General features: G+C 42.0%; 1 protein-coding gene across 8 annotated transcripts in view; it reads right to left on the reverse strand.

Annotated features, from left to right (window-relative positions):
* Positions 1-21,738, reverse strand: part of FIP1L1 (factor interacting with PAPOLA and CPSF1) — an 88,575-nt gene that overhangs the window by 49,088 nt on the left and 17,749 nt on the right. For all 8 annotated transcript variants that reach the window (XM_070396615.1, XM_070396607.1, XM_070396599.1 and 5 more), the window contains 2 exons: positions 10,966-11,075; positions 1,075-1,182 (listed from right to left, as the gene is read on the reverse strand). In XM_070396615.1, the coding sequence (XP_070252716.1) occupies positions 1,075-1,182; positions 10,966-11,075 (218 nt within the window). The remainder of the gene's footprint in view (positions 1-1,074; positions 1,183-10,965; positions 11,076-21,738) is intronic.

The raw sequence follows: 21,738 nt of genomic DNA on the forward strand, positions 1-21,738 counted from the left end.
ATCATAATTTACATTTTTTAAAGTCTGTAAATGAAAATAATTAAAGCATCTAACATCAAGCTGCCCAGGAAGAAAGCTTAAAATTCTATAATGAGAACATAATACTTTCCCCATCCCCCAATATACCATCATTGTTTAAGACTTAAACAATGTAAATTAGTAAATTAGAAAAGTATTTTAGTCTGTATTTCTAAGCCAAGTTAAGAATAATTGCTCAGACTTATTACTGTTGGCATTGCACTTTCATATTTACTTCTCACTACATCCCTTAGAATAAAAATTATTATTCCCATTTTACAGGCTCAGAGAGTTTACAATACCATCCAAGGCTGTAGACTCTGTAAGTGTAAGATTTAAAACACAAACCAAAATTTTATGATGGGTGGATCATGAGTGATAACATAGCAACAATAAGGGAAATAGCATTTTCCTAGGATAGCTGGTAGATCCACTTACTATTAGCATATTTATGCACTGCAGTTGGGATATAAAGGTTGGAAAGAATCAGTGGAGTCCAATTTTATAGCTCCTAAATACTGACTCAGAAGGTAAATTTTCTCCAACAAACAGTGAAAAGCACCCAGGGATTTTTAAATAGGGTACATTATGAGAAAGAAGAATTAAACTTGCAGCAAGGGGGAGAAAGACATTTACTGAGCACCCATTAGCACGGTTCCATGTGGGATGAGGGTAGGGAGAGATTAACCCAAGGATTTATATGTATATATGCATAACCCATGGACAGAGACAATAGTATGATGAAGGGCTGGGCGGAGGGGTGCAGGGGGCAGATGTGGGGAGGAGGGGGATCAATGAAGGGAAAAAGGGAGACATAATATTTTCAACAATAAAGATAATTTTTTTTAAAAGGCTGGAGAGATGAGAAGCATTACATGAGGTAGCAAGACCTTATTTATAAAGCAACTTAAGCCCTCAATACTATACTAAAATATCATAACTTATGGAGTAAAAATATGGCACAGTCTAATAGAAATTTATCATCTTACCAATAAGACAAAACAACACTGATGATCTAAACATCAGAGAGTATCCAATGTTTACAAAGAGCCTTACCTTAGATCAGGTGATTCGGCCCTCCCATATCGATCCTGCCACTTCCCAACGCTTGAATTGGCTTTTCTGGAGGCAGAACTTGTCTGAGACTGAGAAGAGGTGCTGTTTCTGGTGAGATAAATTTTCTTATGTTTTTTTCTTATACATTGTTGCCTCTGACCGCCCCCCTTTCTGTCTCCCCCCCTTAACATGATTTTTCTAATATCCTTAATTATGTTCCTATAGTATCATTCTCTTCAAGTCACATAAAATATTTGCTGTAGTACTAAGACAACTAACAGTGTTTAAATATAGACATGTCATCAACATTTTATTAACTCCAGAATATTTTTAGGAATATTTCACATAGATGGTAGCATGTGAAAATGCAGAAAAGAACCAATACATTCTTCAGGTTGTAATATGTAGCCGAGAAATAAATTTCTGAGCTTTTATGAATTAACTAAGGGCCTGATGCATGAAATTCGTGCATGGGGGAGGGGAGTGTTCCCCCTCAGCCCGGCCTGCACCCTCTTGCAATCCGGGACAACTCGGGGAATGTCTGAATGGCAATCCAAGGGATCGGGCCTAAACCGGCAGTTGGACATCCCTCTCGCAATCCTGGACCACTGGTCCCTAAGCACTCTGCCTGCCTGCCTGATCACCCCTAACCACTTGCCTGCCTGCCTGATCGCCCCTAACCACTTACCTACCTGCCTGATCACCCCTAACCCCTCTGCCTGCCTGCCTGATTGCCCCTAACTGCCTCTACCTCGGCCCCCACCGCGGCGGCTTCATCCAGAAGGATGTCTGGAATGACATCCAGAAGGTCATTCGGCTGTCCAATCTAATTAGCATAGTACGCTTTTATTATTATAGATAACATTAATTAATGCAGTTTCACAAAATCTTATTCAAAATTTTGGTATTTCTTTCCCCATATTCTTTCCCTCCTCCTATATTCTTTAATAAGGTATAAGAATTGTTAGGGTAACCAGTTAACAGTAACACTGGTATGTTTCATAAAAACCTACACTAGTAAGTATTTCATAAAAATTCAAAGTATTTTAACTCTTTAAAAGATTATAAAATATATATTTATGTATCTGTTTATGTATAAAAACACCAACACAAAGAATAAACCAGAAACTAAATGAAATGAAACTGATTATCGACAAAAGTGAAAGAAATAGGAGAAAGAGTGACAAATCTGAGTATACTTTGAATAGCCTTGCTTTGGAACTATGTTAAATGTTTTATGTATGTAAAAAGCAAACATGTCAATAAGCATGAAGAAAAAGAAATGCAAATACTGAATACAAACAGAAGCAATGGATCAAATTATATTTTTAAATGATTAATATAATCACTCTGAAGGAAACATTCAAACACAGTATTTTGACCATATAACCTCAATATAAAAAAAAGAATTGCAAAGATATCTTGAACTCTTAGTTTTGTAATGGTAGGTGTTGATGTTGTAATGTATTTTGTATGTATTATAAAATGAAGCAAATGAGAAATATTGAAGTTGTTGGAAACTAGGTTTTCACTGCAGGAAAAGGGAAATGCACTGGGAAAAGAAAAGTAGAACCTTGTAGTGTCAAATTTTGGAAAAGAAACATGATGATTGTATAATTAAAATTTATAAATAGAATATACACATGGCAAATTTCATATTGAAATTGCTTGGGGTTTTTTCTAGCTCTGGGTGCTGAAAAGATCTGGAAATAACAACACCCCAGTGGAATGAGCATAAACAGTGGCAAGATGTTGTTTTCTAATGACCATTTCCCACTAAAAGGCATCAGAGTGCCTTTAAGAAATGGCTACTTCCAGGAAAGGGGTAGGGAAGGTACAAGAAAAGCCTAGAACATCTGGTCATGCCAAAATATAAAAATAAAAAAATTCAAAAAAAAGGAAGGGACATATCAACAGGTAACAGGAGCTAGTTTGAAGAGGCCCCCGTGGACCAAATCTGAAACAATTTGAGTATCAATTACAGTATGTATGAATCATATATGTAGTTTATATACCACACATACAAAAAAGCCACATACATGCTCTCTCATGCATAAAATAAAAATACGTTTGACTGATAAATATAAGTGTGGGATATAAGAGCTCATTGTTAAAATAGAATGCCAATTAATAAATATAAGAGAAATAACAGAGTTAGATAATCACTATTTTGAGCCATTACATTAATAATTTAGAAAGCGCCGAAACCGGTTTGGCTCAGTGGATAGAGCGTCAGCTTGCGGACTGAAGGGTCCCAGGGTCGATTCCGGTCAAGGGCATGTACCTGGGTTGCGGGCACATTCCCAGTAGGAGATGTGCAGGAGGCAGCTGATCGATGTTTCTCTATCATCGATGTTTCTAACTCTCTATCTCTCTCCCTTCCTCTCTGTAAAAAATCAATAAAATATATTTAAAAAAAATAATAATAATAATTTAGAAAGCAAAAATTATCAATGGATAGTAAAATTCTTGGAAACTTCAGAGAGAAACAGGACATATTTACGTGATCTCCTCAGATTACTTATTAAATACACAGAGAAAACTAAGGGTGCAGAAATCCAAAGGACACCACCACAAATTAGTTATTAAAGTTATCATCCTAAATAATAAAGCAGTAATATGCAAATTAACCCTCACACCCTCACAAGATGGCTGCCTACGACCAGGCCAGCAGGGAGGTTAGTGAGGGACGACAAATGAGTGAACAAGCAGGCTGCGTGGGGCGACCAGGCCAGCAGGGGGGATAGTGAAGGACCAAATGACCTAACAGCAGGCTGCGTGAGGCGACCAGGTCGGCAGGGGGGTTAGTGAGGGACGACCAAATCACTGAACAGCAGGTTGCGTGGGGTGACTAGGCCAGCAGGGGGGCCATGAGGGGCAACCTGGCTGGCAGGGGGGGCAGTTGGGGGGCAACCAGGCCAGCAGGGGGGGCAGTTGGGGGTGACCAGGCCTGTGGGGGGGGAGAGGGCAGATAGGGGTGACCAGACTGGCAGAGGGGGGTGGGGGGGAACAGTTGGGGGCAATTAGGTTGGCGGGGGGGGGCAGTTGGGGGTGACCAGGCCAGCGGGAGGGGCAGTTAGAGGCAACCAGGCCAGCAGGGGGGGCAGTTGGGGGTGACCAGGCCTGTGTAGGGGGGGGGAGAGGACAGATAGGAGTGACCAGACTGGCAGAGGGGGGTGGGGGGGACAGTTGGGGGCAATTAGGTTGGCGGGGGGGGGCAGTTGGGGGTGACCAGGCCAGCGGGAGGGGCAGTTAGAGGCAACCAGGATGGCGCGAGGGTGGGAAGGGGCAGTTAGGAGCAAACAGGCCAGCAGAGAGGGGGCAGTTAGGGGCGACCAGGCAGGCAGGCGAGCGAATAGGAGTCAGTGGTCCAGGATTGTGAGAGGAATGTCCGACTGCTGGTTTAGGCCCAATCCCCCAAGGGGTCCCAGATTAGAGAGGGTGCAGGCTAGGCTGAGGGGACCCCTCCCCGCCCCCATGCACGAGTTTTGTGCATCAGGCCTCTAGTCACTAATAATGGGACAAAGTGACATCATGTACCTCCAGGATGATGTAGTGAGGACAAAACATCACTTAAATAATATTCCTGCCCAAAAACCAAAACCTGAATCTAATAACAAGGAAACATCAACAAAACAATTAGAATGCACTCTTCACAATCAATGTCAACAAATACAAAGAATGTCTGAGATGCTGTCCCAGATTAAAGAAGAAAAAAGAGATAAAAAAGCTAGTAAGTGATCCTGGACTCAATACTAAATCAAAAAGGAAAGAACTTCCATAGAGGATAATTACCAAAATTTATGGTTGCATTATGTATAAAATGACATTATTGTCTTCTCCCTACAGTCAATAAAATTTTATTATTTCAAAGATGTCTAATTTCCCTAAAAATAAAAAACAGAAATAAAAAAAAAATTTTATTTAGGGGAATACTTCACAATCGCTGAAAAGTATCCTTTTGAGCAAAAGAATCCAGAAAACAAACTTTCCTAATTAAAAATGGGTACTATTCTTTACATCCAAAAGTAACATGTTAGGTATGTTTCTATAGATTGTGTTGGTAATTATCCATTTTTTTTTTTAGTAAAACTGCTAATTTTTCTATCATTTCTTCATTTCCTTTATACCGTCCCTTACCCACCACTGTCTCCCATCTCTCCTTAGATCCATGGTCCATCAAGACACTCCCTCCCTCAAGTACACTCTCACCTTCCTTGTCCCTGCCTATCCCCTGATATAATCTCAACCTCTGTAAAATCCAACAGTAGCTACTCTTCATAAACACATGAATACCTAACAAGGGCAAGAGAAACACACCAGAGCAAAATGACTTATTTTAAACCCATGGCCATTAACCTCAAGAAAAGCTGGAAATGTTATCTCTTCCCCCATCATCAATTTTTCACTTTACTAACTCATTCCTATCAGCATATATAATGCTGTAATTTCTCCCATCTTGAAATAAAAGTACTCTCTTGACTCCACATTTCCCTATAGATACTGCCTAGAAATCCTACTCCTTTCCCTAGTTTATTCACATCCAAATGACTACTTCAGACTTCCTCCTCCCTTCTCAAACATTGAACACCCCTTCCACAAATCCTCATTTTTATCAGATAAGCCTGTATCTCTGCTGCTGACAAAACACTGAAGCAATAACAAGAGAATTTTCCGTTGTTCCCATCACCATTATCTACACAGTGCCTTCACCATATCCTACTATCCCTTCTGTTATTGTAAGTGAATTGTCCATGCTCCTTCTTAAGGCTAATCTCGCCACTTGCATACTACATCCCATCCTCTCTGACCTTAAGGTCACTGCTCTAACAACTGTACATTCTTTAGTAACTCATTCTTCTAAGTGTACAAACATGTTGTAATTTTTCATTAGAAAAAAAGCTTTCTGCTGACCCCACATTTCCCTCCAGATAATGCCCTCCTCTCAAAAAAAAAAAATCCTTAAAAAATTATCCCTATTTTCTCACTCTAATTCCTCTCTTCCCATTCTCTCTTGAATCCAAAAAAAAATCTTTTTTTTTTTTCTTCCCCAAATCTTCACCTTATACTACTGAAAATGATTCTGGGAAGGATCAGTAATGACCACTACATTTTAAAATCCAAAAGTCATCTCAGTATTCTACTTCTTAGTCAATAAGTATTATTTGATTTAATCACTCCTCCTACTTTGAAATGGACCCTTTTCAAGATATACACTGGGTTTGCTTCCAACTTCAGTAATCATTCTTCTCTGTTGGTCTCCCTCTTTCTGGCTCATCCTTATTTTTCTGACCTCAGAGTGCCTCAGAGCCCTACCCTCTTACCACTTCTCTATCAATATTTACCTCTTCTGAAATCTGATTCAGTTTCATCTCATATTATTTAAACACTGGTCACTTCCAAATTTGTATCTCCAGCCAATACCTTTCATCTCTACTCCAGATCCATATTATGTACTTACTACGTAAATTCTCCACGTGCACATCTAACAGGCATCTCAATTTTACTATGTCCTAAACCAGTGGTAGGCAAACTGCGGCTCGCGAGCCACATGCGGCTCTTTGGCCCCTTGAGTGTGGCTCTTCTTAAGCCTTAGGAGTACCCTAATTAAGTTAATAACAATGTACCTACCTATATAGATTAAGTTTAAAAAATTTGGCTCTCAAAAGAAATTCCAATCGTTGTACTATTGTTATTTGGCTCTGCTGACTAATGAGTTTGCTGACCACTGTACTAAACTGAACTTTCAGTCTTCTCCCTGCAAAATGACCCCTCCTGTAGTCATTTCCATCTCAGTATATAAGATGTACACGATCTTTTACTGGTATACCTCTAGAAATGTATCCAATATCTGGCTATTTCTCATCATCTGCACCATTATTACATTGGTCCAAGTTCCATTATCCCTTGCCTAGATAATCGTTATAACTGTCTAACCAGCCTCCCAGTTTCTGCCCTTAATATATCCGTAGTCTGATCTTAATATAGCAGTTGAGACTTTAAAAACCTAAAGGAGATTATTCCATTCCTCTGCTCAAAATATGCTGGCAACACCCCATTCATTTCACTTATAGGAAAACCAAAGCCCTTATAATGCTCTACATAATCTGGCCCAAGTTTAAAAAAAAAGGGGGGGAGGAGGGAGAGGTAGGCAAAGTACAGAAAAACTACTATTGATTTTTAAATAGTTCAGTTTAATTATAATAATAGCGTATTTACATCCATAGAGTATTTATTTACTATGTATGGATGTACCACTGTTCTAAAACACTTTACAAAAATCAATCCATTTAATATACATAACTACCCTGTAAGAGAAGTATTATTACTATGTTTTATGGATCAGAAAATGAAAGGACAAGATTAGGAGATCTGCCCAAGGACACACAGCTAGTAAATCAACAAAGCCAGAATTTAAAGTTTGGGCACTAGAGTCCAAGATCTTAACATCACTCTACAGTGTAGAATACCATAAATTCAATGAATGAAAATTGATTTAAAATATGAAAAACAAAAACAAAAGAATAAAAACATATTAAAAGAATCAATATTTCTCTGCAGTCATAAGTTCTTAGCCAAACATTTTATGAAACTGCATTTAGTTTAAATAATCATATTTGGAAATGCCTATCACCAGTAATTAAGATGAGAAGAGATAGTCAAGTTCCAATGGCTTTGTGACATTTAATTTTAGCTAAAAGTTTCAAGAAATTATTTCAGGGCTAAACTACATAAGGTCTCTTCCTACATTTGTATATTATAAAATACTAGAGGCCCGATGCAGAAAAATTTGTGCACTCGGGGGGGACGAGGGGTCCCTCAGCCCGGCCTGTGCCCTCTCGCAGTCTGGGACCCCTTGGGAGATAACGACCTGCTGGCTTAGGCCTGCTTCCGGGTGGCAGAGGGCAGGCCCAATCCCTAGGTGCAGCCCCTGGTCGGGCTCAGAGCAGGGCCGATTGGGGAGTTGGGGCGCCGCCCCCTGTCATGCACAGAGCAGGGCGGACTGGGAGGTTGCGATGCCACCCTCAGTCACGCTCAGGGTAGGGCCGATTGGGGGGGTTGGGGCACCACCCCGTCACACTCAAGGCAGGGTTGATCAGAGGGTTGGGGAGCTCCCCCCTGTCAGGCACAGAACAGGGCCCATCAGGGGGGTTGGGGAGCTCCCCCTTGTCACGCACAGAGCAGGGCCCATCAGGGGGTTGGGGAGCTCCCCCCTGTCACACACAGAGTAGGGCAGATAGGGGATTGGGGCACTGCCCCCTGTCGCACACAGAGCAGGACGGATCACGGGGGTTGGGGCGCCGCCCTCTATCACCCACAGAACAGAGCCGATCAGGGTGTTGGGGCACTGCCACTCTCACACTCAGGGCAGGGCCAATGGGGAGGTTATGGCTCTACCCCATCACACACAGAGCAGGGCCCGAAGGGGGGGGGGGGGGGTTGGGGCGCCGCACCCTGTCACACACAGAGCCGCAGGGCGATCAGGGGGTTGGGGAGCTCCCCATTATCATGTACAGAGCAGGGCTGTCCAGGGGCTTGGGGCGCCCTTCCCCTGTCATGAACAGAGCAGGGCGGATAGGGAGGTTGTGGCCCCGCCCCGTCACACACAGAGCCGCAGGGCAATCAGGGCATTTGGGTGCTGCCCCGTCACGCTGATCTGGTGCCGGGAGGCCTCACGGCTCCGCTGATCCTGGTGCTGGGAAGCATATTACCCTTTTACTATATAGGATAGAGGCCTGGTGCATGGGTAGGGGCTGGCTGGTTTGCCCTGAAGGGTGTCCTGGATCAGGGTGGGGGTCCCCACTGGGGTGCCTGGCCAGCCTGGATGAGGGGATGATGGCTGTTTGCAGCTGGTCACGCCCCCTTCAGGGTGGGGGTCCCCACTGGGGTGCCTGGCCAGTCTGGGTGAGGGGCTGAGGGATGTTTTCAGGCTGGTGGGTGACTGAAGCTCCCAACCGCTTCTTTTTTTTTTTTTTTTTTAAATTCTGGGCCAAGGCCTCTGCTGCTGAAAGCAGGTATCTGGTTTGTTTGTGTTCTATAATCGAAACACTGTATCATCTCCAGCTGTGAGATCCCGGCCAGCTGAAAGCTGGTTTCTGGAGTTTTGTTTAGCTTCTATATTTGTTACAAAGTTTCAAACTGCCAGCTCAGAGGCCGGCAGCGGCAGGCGGGGAACATTGGAGTCCTCCTTCACTGAAGCAAGCAAGCCTCATGTTCGCTTCCAGCTGCCTGGCTGCCAGCCGGCATCTTGGCTGGCACTTAATTTGCATATCATCCTGATTAGCCAATGGGAAGGGTAGCGGTCGTAAGCTAATTACCATGTTTCTCTTTTATTAGATTAGATAATCTCACAGCAATTCATAATTACAGAATAACAAAACAGAGAACTGTATAAAATAAATATAAACAAGTAACACAAAAGGTAAATGATCTGGCTAAGAAGTAGTAATAGTTGGGTTATTAACTAATTTTCAGGCTCAAAGAAAAAACTGATTTAAGTCAAGTTTTTTAATGTGTTAAATCTAACACATTAAACTGCTAACATCAAACTTCCTTAGTCTTATCTAATCCTTTACTATTTTCCAGCTACTAGGCTAGCTATTTATCATGTTTAAATTAAAAGGACATCTTCCAGCATATTTACCTCTTACAATTGATATCTTGAGGAACTTAAAAGTTAGATATTATCACAACAAACCAAGGAAAGAAAAGAACATGTTTTTAATATGAAACATCTCCCAGACTGAAATTTCTACAATCTCTTACTAAAAATCAGTAAAATGCCTTTAGGAGAATAGATCTGGATTAAGGTAGTCCAATAATCCTATATAATAAAGTGGCAATATGCCAATTAACCCTCACACCATAACGCCATCACAATATGGTGGCCTGCACAGTGCAAGCGGGGCAGCATGGGGCAGGGGCGGAGGCTGCTCCGTCCGGTTTCCGCCGGGGTTTCTGTGGCTCTTCACATGCATGCTGTGGAGTCCCAGAGGCTGCTTTACGCAACTTCTGCCAGTGTTTCCACAGCCTCGCATGCGCGCCGCAGAAGCGGGGCACGGCAGCTGCTGCACACAGCCTGGAGGCGGGGCATCAGGGCAGCACTCCAGGACTCGGGGCGGTCCCTTGGCGCGGGGGGGAGAGGTCCCGGTTCTTGTGTAATTTCACACGACTGGTCACTAGTTCTTTATATAAGAATACTAAGCACCACCTCTCCTGAATGTAAAATTGTCTCTATACACATATATAACTATATACTATACTTCATTTCTCACTTGTTTATATTTTTTTAGAAGGACCAGCACCCAGGTAAGTTTTTCAAAATGAATTCATTTTGTACTGAAACAAAATAGAATGCTTTCAGTTTTTTTGGTAGCACATTCAGAGCTTTTATATTTAAAACTAGAGACCCAGTGCATGAAATTCATGCACGGGGGCAGGGGGGTCCCTCAGCCCAGTCTGCACCCTCGCCAATCCGGGAAACTTGGGTGAGGTCCGACTGCCAGTTTAGGCCGGGACCGCTGATTCCTAACGGCTTGCCTACCTGCCTGCCAGCCTGATCACCCCTAACTGCCTCTGCCTGCCGGCCTGATCGCACCTAACCACCTCTGCCTGCTGGCCTGATCGCCCCTAACTCCTCCCCTGCCGGCCTGATTGCCCCTAATCGTCTCTGCCTGCCAGCATGATCGCCACCTAACTGCTCTCCCCTGCTGGCCTGATCGCCACTAACTACCACTGCCTGGGCCCCCACAACTGTGGCTTTGTCCGGAAGGACGTCTGTAAGATGTCTGGTCTAATTAGCATATTACCCTTTTATTAATATAGATAGCACTAATACATGGAGAAGATACCAATGCCTTCAATAAACTAAGTTATAATAATCTCACTAACCTGCTTGGTGGGAGTCCACTCTTGAACAAAGAAGGAGGAGAAGTAAACTCCGCTTTTGTAGATGGAAGGGCTGCTTCCTTTTCTGAATTTCCAGTTCTTCCCTGCTGTACCTTAAAAAGAAAAAATGTTATTACCTTGTTTAATGAAATGAAATAGTCAAAAAAAATACACTGAAGGTGTCCAAATAAATTTGTGCCATATGATTTGAAATTAAATAAAAATAATGTTTTATTGCTGGATATTTAATAAAATTTACCTATTTTATAATAATACTAGAGGCCCAGTGCACAAAAATTTGTGCACTGTGGGGGGCGGGGGAGGGTCCCTCAGCCCGACCTGTGCCCTCTCGCAGTCTGGGACCCCTCGGGAGATAACGACCTGCTGGTTTAGGCCTGCTCCAGGGTGGCAGAGGGCAGGCCCAATCCCTAGGTGCAGCCCCTGGTCCGGCTCAGAGCAGGGCTGATTGAGGAGTTGGGGCGCTGCCCCGTGTCATGCACAGAGTAGGGCAGATCAGGAGGTTGCAATGCCACCCTCAGTCACGCTCAGGGTAGGGCCGATTGGGGGGTTGGGGCACCGCTCCCTGTCACACTCAAGGCAGAGTCGATGGGGAGGTTGCGGCGCCACCCCGTCACGCACAAAGCAGGGCCGATCAGGGAGTTGGGGCACTGCCACTGTCACACTCAGGGCAGGGCCCATCAGGGGGGTTGGGGCTCCGTACCCTGTCACGCACAGAACAGGGTCGATCAGGGGGTTGGAGAACTCCCCCCTGTCATGCACAGAGCAGGGCCCATTAGGAGGTTGAGGAGCTCCCCCCGTCACTCACAGAGTAGGGCCGGTAGGGGAGTTGGGGCACCGCCCCCTGTCACACACAGAGCAGGGCCGATCAGGGGGTTGGGGAGCTCCCCCTTATCAGGCACAGAGCAGGGCTGATCAGGGGCTTGGGGCGCCTTCGCCTGTCACGAACAGAGCAGGGTGGATAGGGAGGTTGTGGCCCCGCACCCTGTTACACACAATAGCCGCAGGGTGATCAAGGGGTTTGGGCGCTGCCCCGTCACGCTGATCCCGGTGCCGGGAGGCCTCGCGGCTCCGCTGATCCTGGTGCTGGGAGGCATATTACCCTTTTACTCTATAGGATAGAGGCCTGGTGCACGGGTGGGGGCCGGCTGGTTTGCCCTGAAGGGTGTCCTGGATCAGGCTGGGGGTCCCGCTTGGGTGCCTGGCCAGCCTGGGTGAGGGGCTGATGGCTATTTGCAGCTGGTCACGCCCCCTTCAGGGTGGGGGTCCCCACTGGGGTGCCTGGCCAGTCTGGGTGAGGGGCTGAGGGCTGTTTTCAGGCTGGTGGGTGACTGAAGCTCCCAACCGCTCCTTTTTTTCTTTTTTTTTTAATTCTGGGCCAGCTTTAGCTCTGAGGGTCGGCTCCAGCTCTGAGACCTCGGCTGCTGAAAGCAGGTATCTGGTTTGTTTGTGTTCTATAATCGAAACACTGTTTCAACTCCAGCTCTGAGATCCAGGCTGGCTGAAAGCAGGGATCTGCGTTTGTTCTATAATTGAAACAATGTTGCGGTCCTGCTGGCTGAAGCCCGGCTGGCTGAAAGCAGGTTTCTGGGGTTTTGTTTAGCTTCTATATTTGTAACAATGTTTCAAACTGCAAGCTCAGAGGCCGGCAGCGGCAGGCGGGGAACGTTGGCTTCCTCTGTCACTGAAGCAAGTAAGCCTCATGTTCACTTCAAGCTGCCTGGCTGCCAGCCGCCATTTGGCTGGCAGTTAATTTGCATATCACCCTGATTAGCCAATGGGAAGGGTAGCAGAGGTACGGCTAATTACCATGTTTCTCTTTTATTAGATAGGATTAGGTGAAAGACACCAAAGATAGATTATGGGAATAAAGTATTCCCAACAATTAAAAATTTCACATTAATGCCACTTAAAAGTCCAATAAACTATAGCTCTTTAGGACTTTCATTAATTCCCTTAAATTACCACTTTTAAGTCCATGGTTACCACTCCATGTTTCAGAGTTCAAGAAAGGCTCTGAACGATATTTCTCTTCTATATTCACTACCCTTTAGCTAAGAAAACCAACAGTGGCTATTTTAGCCATTCTGATCATTTTCTATTCAGACTGTGATTTGCTATAATACAAATATTAATGATCTACTCCTACAGTTCTAACCACTCCTCACATTTTCCCACCATTATCAATATCCTGCCAGTTCTATACACTAGCAAGCTGGAAGTTAGTCATCTGTCTCCTTATTACATCTTTTCAATCTACTTATTCCATAACTTCTCCCAGATTTGTCTATCTTTTCTGTTCCTATCAGATCCTGTGAGTATGAACCAGTTGTTCTCCTTTACAATGGTAAAATGAATCTCCTTTATGCACTCTTGTTTTTATACTCACCTTCCTATCTTAAAACTGTAATTAATTTATTACATTTAAACAAAATAAGTTCAAGTTGCCCTACACCTGAATAACATCACACCATAATTTGTGCCTATTTGTATTCTACTGCCCCTGTTCAGACTAAATTTAGCATCACTCTCCTTTCCCCATGAGGCAAAGGCGAAGAGAATCTCAGAAACCTAGCCTGAGTCAGTCAAACCACTGATTCAAATCCAGAAACCATCTAACTCTCAACTAATCATTGTGAGAAAAAGAAACCTTTACTTATATATTTGAGCCATTATAGTCGGATCTCTTATTAATACTTCTGAACCCAATCCCTAATTGGTATAATTAGGGCTTTACATTGGCATTTTATTTGAAGAAAAGAGTTCCACTGCTTAAAAGAAAAACATCCATTTAAAAGGCACTGACCCTAATGAGGAATGATGTGGATCAGAAAAAAAAGGGATTTGATAGACATTTGACAGGTAAAATTGACAGAATGTAGTGATGGGAACTAAATATGACTCATTCATCAAACATTTACTAAATAACTATTTGTACCAGAAGCTGAGACCATGCGGAGAAATACAACAAAACTCCAGACTGTGGGAAAAGACAGACATAAAAACAATGAGAGCAATACAATAAATGCTATAAAAAAACTATGAGATAAAAGATGCTATGAGAACATAGAAAAAGAAGTGCTTTACTCTTTCACGGAATATCAGACACATGGTCTCAACTGTTCCCCTGAGCTCCAGTAATTTATATCCAACTTCTTCCATGTCTGATGAATATCTCAAAATTTAACATGGTCAAAACAAAACTACTGATTTCCCACTATCCTCCAACCTGATCCTCTCTAAGTCTTTATCACTCAAGTAAATAGCACCATCATCTACTGAGTTGCTCAAGACAAAAAACAAAACAAAACAAAACCAAAAAACCTCGCAATTATCCAATACATATGAACATCCAATGTTAACTTTACCTTTATAATATATACCAAACTCAAGCATTTATCATTATGTCCACTCCTAAAAGCCAGGTCAAACCCACTGACACATCTCAACCATTCTACTAAATGAATTTGTATTTCTGCTTTGGTCTCACCTGTCTAAATTCCATCCTCTGTACACAGTCAAAGCAATCTTATTAAAGTATAAATGAATTCATGTCTCTCCCTGTTCAAAATTTTCTAATAGTTTCCCAATGCAAAAAGAGTAAAAGCTAAACTTCTTATAATGGCCTGCAAGGATTTACAGGGTATGGGCTTGCAAACCTCTCCGACCTTATTTTCCTCTATTCCTCCCCAACTTATCTTTATTATGCCTACTCATAATGGCCTTTAAAACTTTTTTTACCTTATTCCCCTTTGTAACAACTTTTGCACTAGATATTCCTTTTACTTGGAATATTCTCTCCCCAGTTTGTCTCATGGATATCTCTAATCATTCAACTACTGTTCAAATGTCTTCTTGGAGTGGCCTTCTCCAATCATTCCTAAATAATCTCTATCCTATTTTATATTTTCTTTAGAGAATTTCTCATTAGTATCATTATCTGAAGTTGAATTATTTACTGTTGTATGGTTATAGTCTGTTTGCTGACACTTCAACATAGAATCTTTGAAAACATGGACAACGTTCAGTTCAAATCTGTATCCCAAGTACCGAAAAACAGTGCCTGTCATGCAATAAATGCTTAATATGTTATATGTCATTAGACTGACTTTGGGATTCAGCTTAAATGTCAGTTCTCCAAAGTTTATAATAAGACACAGAGGTTATAACTAAATAATTTTTGGCATTACCTAATTAACACCTAAATTATCCATGAAGTCAGATAAACTCTAAGATACAGAATCTAAGTATGTCTCAAATGTTCACCTCCCCTCAGCACCCAACCTGAGATACTTCCTGGCACAGTCAATGGTCAATTAAAAATTGGAATGGGGGAGAAACCAAGATGGCGGCATAGGTTAACGCCAGAGTTTGCTGCCTCGAACAACCACTTCAAAAATACAACTAAAAGACGGAACGGACATCATCCAGAACCACAGGAAGGCTGGCTGAATGGAAGTTCTACAACTAGGAGGAACCGAGAATCAGAGGAGGCGCAGTGCTGAAGTAAAATACTAAGGTGCGGAGTGCGCGCGCGGCGTGGGCTGGTGGCTGAGGGCGTGGTTGTCTGTTTCAATCCGGAGGGAGCCTCAGACTCAGAGCTCCAGATCCGGGCGAGTCTCTAGGGACCCAGAATCAATCAGGAGAAGCAGGACTGTCTGGCTACGGTCCCTCCGAGGTTTGCAGCTGTTGCTGGGACAGAGAGGCAGAGCCCCTGGGGACGGACTGAGAGCAGCCATAACTGCTCCCTCCTCCGCCCTGTTGATCCCGTGGGACCCGCCCCGCCCAAACCCTGCACAGAGGTATTTGCCAGATAGCCTCAGGCAAAGGCTAGATTAGCACCTCCCTAGAGGACACAAGTTCTTCCACTGCAAACACTGCTGATTATCACAGCCAGTCGGCCTGGAGGTCAAATCCCTCTAGTATTAACTATAACAATCAAGGCTTAACTACAACAAGACTGTGCACAAAGACCACTAGGGGGTGTACCAAGAAAGCATAAAAAATGCGGAGACAAAGAAACAGGACAAAACTATCAAGGGAGGATATTGAGTTCAGAACCACACTTTTGAGGTCTCTCAGGAGGCTTCTAGAGTCTGTTGATAAACTTGATGAGATGTACAGAAAATCTAATGAGACCCTTGATGGTGTGATAAAGGACCATCTAGAAAGTAAGCATACACTGACTGAAATAAAGAATATTATACAGACTCCCAACAACAAACCAGAGGAGCGCAAGAATCAAGTCAAAGATTTGAAATGCGAAGAAGTGAGAAACACCCAACCGGAAAAGCAAAATGAAAAAAGAACCCAAAAATACGAAGATAGTGTAAGGAGCCTCTGGGACAGCTTCAAACGTACCAACATCAGAATTATAGGGGTACCAGAAGATGAGAGAGAGCAAGATATTGAAAACCTATTTGAAGAAATAATGACAGAAAACTTCCCCCACCTGGTGAAAGAAATAGACTTACAGGTCCAGGAAGCGCAGAGAACCCCAAACAAAAGGAATCCAAAGAGGACCACACCAAGGCACATCATAATTAAAATGCCAAGAGCAAAAGACAAAGAGAGAATCTTAAAAGCAGCAAGAGAAAGAAACTCAGTTACCTACAAGGGAATACCCATACGACTGTCAGCTGATTTCTCAACAGAAACTTTGCAGGCCAGAAGGGAGTGGCAAGAAATATTCAAAGTGATGAATACCAAGAACCTACAACCAAGATTACTTTATCCAGCAAAGCTATCATTCAGAATTGAAGGTCAGATAAAGAGCTTCACAGATAAGGAAAAGCTAAAGGAGTTCATCACCACCAAACCAGTATTATATGAAATGCTGAAAGGTATCCTTTAAGAAGAGGAAGAAGAAAAAAAAGGTAAAGATACAAATTATGAACAACAAATATGCATCTATCAACAAATGAATCTAAAAATCAAGTGAATAAATAACCTGATGTACAGAATGAACTGGTGATTATAATAGAATTAGCAACATAGAAAGGGAATGGACTGACTATTCTTGGGGGGAAAAGGGGTGTGGAAGATGCGGGAAGAGACTGGACAAAAATCGTGCACCTATGGATGAGGACAGTGGGTGGGGAGTGAGGGCTGAGGGTGGGGTGGGAGCTGGAAGGAGGGGAGTTATGGGGGGAAAAAAGAGGAACAAATGTAATAATCTGAACAATAAAGATTTAATAAAAATAAAAATAAAATAAAAATTGGAATGGGGGAGGAGGAAGGGTTGGAAAAGCAGAAGAGGAAAGGAAAAAAAGGGAAAAGAGCATAAGTAAAAGAGCAGTAAGAAAATGTAACAGCAAGACAGATACATTTTTAAACATGTAAAAATTGTGTTTCTTCAGTTTTCTTTTCTTTTTAATTTCTTCATAGTATATTCCTTATTCTGAAAACCACCATTTTGGCAATCTTCCTAATCTACTTCCATTATTATTATCTGCTTGTTTGTCTTTGGGATTGCACTCAGGATTATGCTCACTCAAAATTTGTTTAATCAGAACCTATTATTTTTTAACACGATCTAATTTTTTACAAAATGACTGTAAGACACCATGACTGATTTTCTAAAAACAAATTGATGTCAGAGCTTACATGTACAAACAAAAGTTGACTGAAGTCTGTAACCCTGAGAAGCTAAATATTTACCTAAATTATGCTACCACTGGACCAAAATTTAAATTATTTTGTGAAATTTCCTTCACCTGCCCTACGTAGCATTTTTTATAGAAGTTTGACATTATAAACAAAACTAGAGGCCCAGTGCACGAAATCCGTACATGGTGGTGGGGGGGCCTTCAGCCCAGCCTGCACCCTCTCACAATCTGGGACTCCTTGTGGGATGTCCTAAACTGGCAGTTAAACATCCCTCTCACAATGTGGGACCACTGGCCTGCTTGCCTGCCTGATGGCCCCTAACCACCTCTGCCTGCCTGCCTACCTGATTGCCCCTAACAGCCATTGCCTGCCTGCCTGCCTCATCGCCCCTAACTGCCTCTGCCTTGGCCCCCACCACTGCGGCTTTATCCAGAAGCATGACCGGAATGACGCCCGGAAGGTGATTCGGCTGTCTGGTCTAATTAGCATATTACGCTTTTATTATTATAGATAGTATCAAAATCCCAAAATAATGGATTACGAAACTATTTAAACTATTATTTATATAAAAACTTTACTAACCTAGGCAAATATTGACCATATAATGTTAAGGTGAAAAAAAGAAAAGTAGAAAACCACATAGAACACTGATGGCGAACCTTTTGAGCTCGGCATGTCAGCATTTTGAAAAACCCTAACTTAACTCTGGTGCCGTGTCACATATAGAAATTTTTTGATATTTGCAACCATAGTAAAACAAAGACTTATATTTTTGACATTTATTTTATATATTTAAATGCCATTTAACAAAGAAAAATCAACCAAAAAAATGAGTTCGTGTGTCACCTCTGACACGCGTGTCATAGATTTGCCATCACTGACATAGAAGGTTTCAAGATGGCAACAGAGTAGGTGGATCTCACTCACACCTCCACTCAGAACCAAACTGGAAATAAAACTAAACAGGGAAACAATCATCTTGAATTACCAACTAAAGACTATCTGAAGAGGAGACTTATAATGAAAGACTGGCAGAAGAAACCACCAAGAGACTACAACTGTACAGCAGCTTGAACGCTGTGGCTAGGGTTCAGCCTCATAGTCAGGCAGCATGAGGGTAGATCCCAACAATGAATGGGCCAACAGCAATCAAAACCCAATTACAAAAGGAGGGCCCACATAACACACACAAGGGACATTCCTACAGCACACAGCTCAGGAGATCAAGGAGACTGCACCACTGGGTCCCAAAGGACACCTACTACATAAGGCCACATCATGAAGATGGGGAGTCATAGTGTTTCTATCTAATACATAGGAACAAACACAAAGAGAGACTCAAATGGGGAGACAAAGAAACAGGCCCCAACTGAAAGAACAGGAGGAATCTCAAAAAAAAGAGGTAAATGAAATGGAGCAAGAAATTTATCAAATACAGAGCTTAAAGTAATGGTAAATAAGTATGCTCAAGAAACTTAGTGAAAACCACAACACATGAAAAAGAACATACAAACCATAAAAAAATAACCAGTTGGAAATGAAGAATGACATCAAGAATACACTGCAAGGGCCCAGCTGGAATGGTTGAGCATCATCCTCTGCCCAAAAAGATTCCCGATCATGGAACATACCTGGATTGCAGGTTGGATCCCTGGTCGGGGTATGTATGGAAGGTAACTGATGTCCTCTCTTTCTCTCCACCCCTCTTCTTCTAAGCATGTCCTCAGGTGAAGATTTTTAAAAATATGATTAAAAACTGGGCAAAAGAACTAAGTATTTTCCCAAAATGACATCCAAGTGGCCAAAAAAAAAAAAAAAAAGACTACACTGAAAGGAATAAAGTAGGTTGAATGAAGCAGAGGATTGAATCAGCAATTTAGAAGACAAGGTAGAAAACGAACACTCAAAACAGCAGAAAAAAGAAAAATAATTAATCAGAATAAGGATAGTTTAAGGGCACTTTAGGACAACATGAAATGTAAAAACATCAGCATCATAAGGGAGCCAGAAAGAGAAGAAAGTGAGCAAGGGATAGAGAACATGTTTGAAGAAATAATGACAAAAAACTTCCCTACCATGGTGAGGCAAGAAGTCAAACAAGTTCAGGAAACACACAGAGTCCTAATCAAGATGAACCCAAAGAGACCCACACCAAGACATATCATAATTAAAATGGCAAAGGTTAAAGACAAAGAGAGAATCTTAAAGGCAACAAGAGTGATAGTTAATTATCTACAAAGGAGTTCCCACAAGGCTAGCAGCTGATTTCTCAACAGAAACACTTCAGGCCAGACAAGATTAGCATGAAGTATTCCAAGTAATGAAAAAAAAGGACCTGCATCCAAGACCACTCTATCCAAAAAGCTATCATTTAAAATTTAAAATAAGGAGCTTCCCAGACATAAAAAGACTAATAAATGAGTTCATGACCACCAAACCAGCATTGCAAGAAATGTGAAAGGGTCTGCTTTAAGAAAAAGATAGAGGAACAATGGTATAAAGAAAAAAACGGCAATGCAATATCTGATTAGGGGTTAATTTCTAAAATATTCAAGGAACTTAAAAAACTCAACACCAGGAAGATAAACAATCCAATTAAAAATGGGCAAATGACCTGAATAGATACTTCTCCATACAGATGGAAATAAGTATATAAAAAAACTGTTCAATGTCACTAATTATCAGAGAAATGCAAATTAAAACCACAATAACCTATCACCTCATACATGTCAAAATGGCTACCATCATAAATCAACAAACAACAAGTGCTGGCAAGAATGGAGAGAAAAGGGAACCGTCATACATTGTTGGTGGGAATGCAGATTGGTGCAGCCACTGTAGAAAACAGTATAGAGTTTCCTTAAGAAATTAAAAATGAAACTGCCTTTTGACCCAGTGATACCACTTCTGGGAATATATCCTAAGAATATTGAAATACCAGTTAGAAAGAATATATGCATCTCTATGTTCATAGCAGCATTATTTAAATAGTCAAGATCTGGAAAGTGCCCAAATGCCCATCAACAGGGGAATGGATTAAAAAAGTTGTGGTAAATTTACACAATAGAATACTACATGGCTGCAAAAAAGAAGGAAGTCTTACATTTTCAATGGCACAGATGGACCTGGAGATTATTATAATAAGCAAAATAAGCCAGACAGAAAGACAAATACCATCTGTGGTATTTGTGGAATCTAATAAACCAAATAAACTGATGAACAACATAGAGTCAGAGGCATGGATACATGAAACAGACTGACAGCAATCAGAGGGGAGGGGAGTAGAGGGAAGGGGAATGGAGGGGACTGGATAAACGAGGTGAAGAGATTAGCCAAAGAACATATATGCATAGCACACTGATGGCGAACCTATGGCACACGTGTCAGAGGTGACACGCGAACTCATTTTTTTGGTTGATTTTTCTTTGTTAAATGGCATTTAAATATATAAAATAAATATCAAAAATATAAATCTTTCTTTTACTATGGTTGCAAATATCAAAAAATTTCTATATGTGACACAGCACCAGGGTTAAGTTAGGGTTTTTCAAAATGCCAACACGCCGAGCTCAAAAGGTTCGCCATCACTGGCATAGCACATGCAAACAAACAACAGTATGGCGATAGCCAGGAGGAGAAGAAGGAGCAGAGGGTGGGTAAAGGGGGGAAAAATGAGAGACATCTATAATAATGTCAAAAAAGAAAAGAAGGAAGGAAAGAAGGGAGGGAAAGGATGGGGAAGGAAGTAACCACATAACTTAATTATCATAATTTTGTTACAACAAGAAGAAAAAGATTGGGAGAGCAACAAAATTTAGGACTTTTTTTTTTTTTTTTAAATATATTTTATTGATTTTTTTACAGAGAGGAAGGGAGAGAGATAGAGAGTTAGAAACATCGATGAGAGAGAAACATCGACCAGCTGCCTCCTGCACACCTCCTATTGGGGATGTGCCCGCAACCAAGGTACATGCCCTTGACCGGAATCGAACCTGGGACCTTTCAGTCCGCAGGCCGACGCTCTATCCACTGAGCCAAACCGGTTTGGCCAAAATTTAGGACTTTGAAAGCAGATGAAAAAATAGTAACTGATTTAGCAGCCAAAAAAAACTCAATCCTAAATCAGTGACAAAGCAATGATAATTTTCA

Source organism: Myotis yumanensis, unplaced genomic scaffold (assembly GCF_028538775.1).
Source record: "Myotis yumanensis isolate MYYU_CA2020_CCGP unplaced genomic scaffold, mMyoYum1.0.hap1 SCAF_1, whole genome shotgun sequence".
In the NCBI taxonomy this organism is placed as follows: Eukaryota; Metazoa; Chordata; class Mammalia; order Chiroptera; family Vespertilionidae; genus Myotis; species Myotis yumanensis.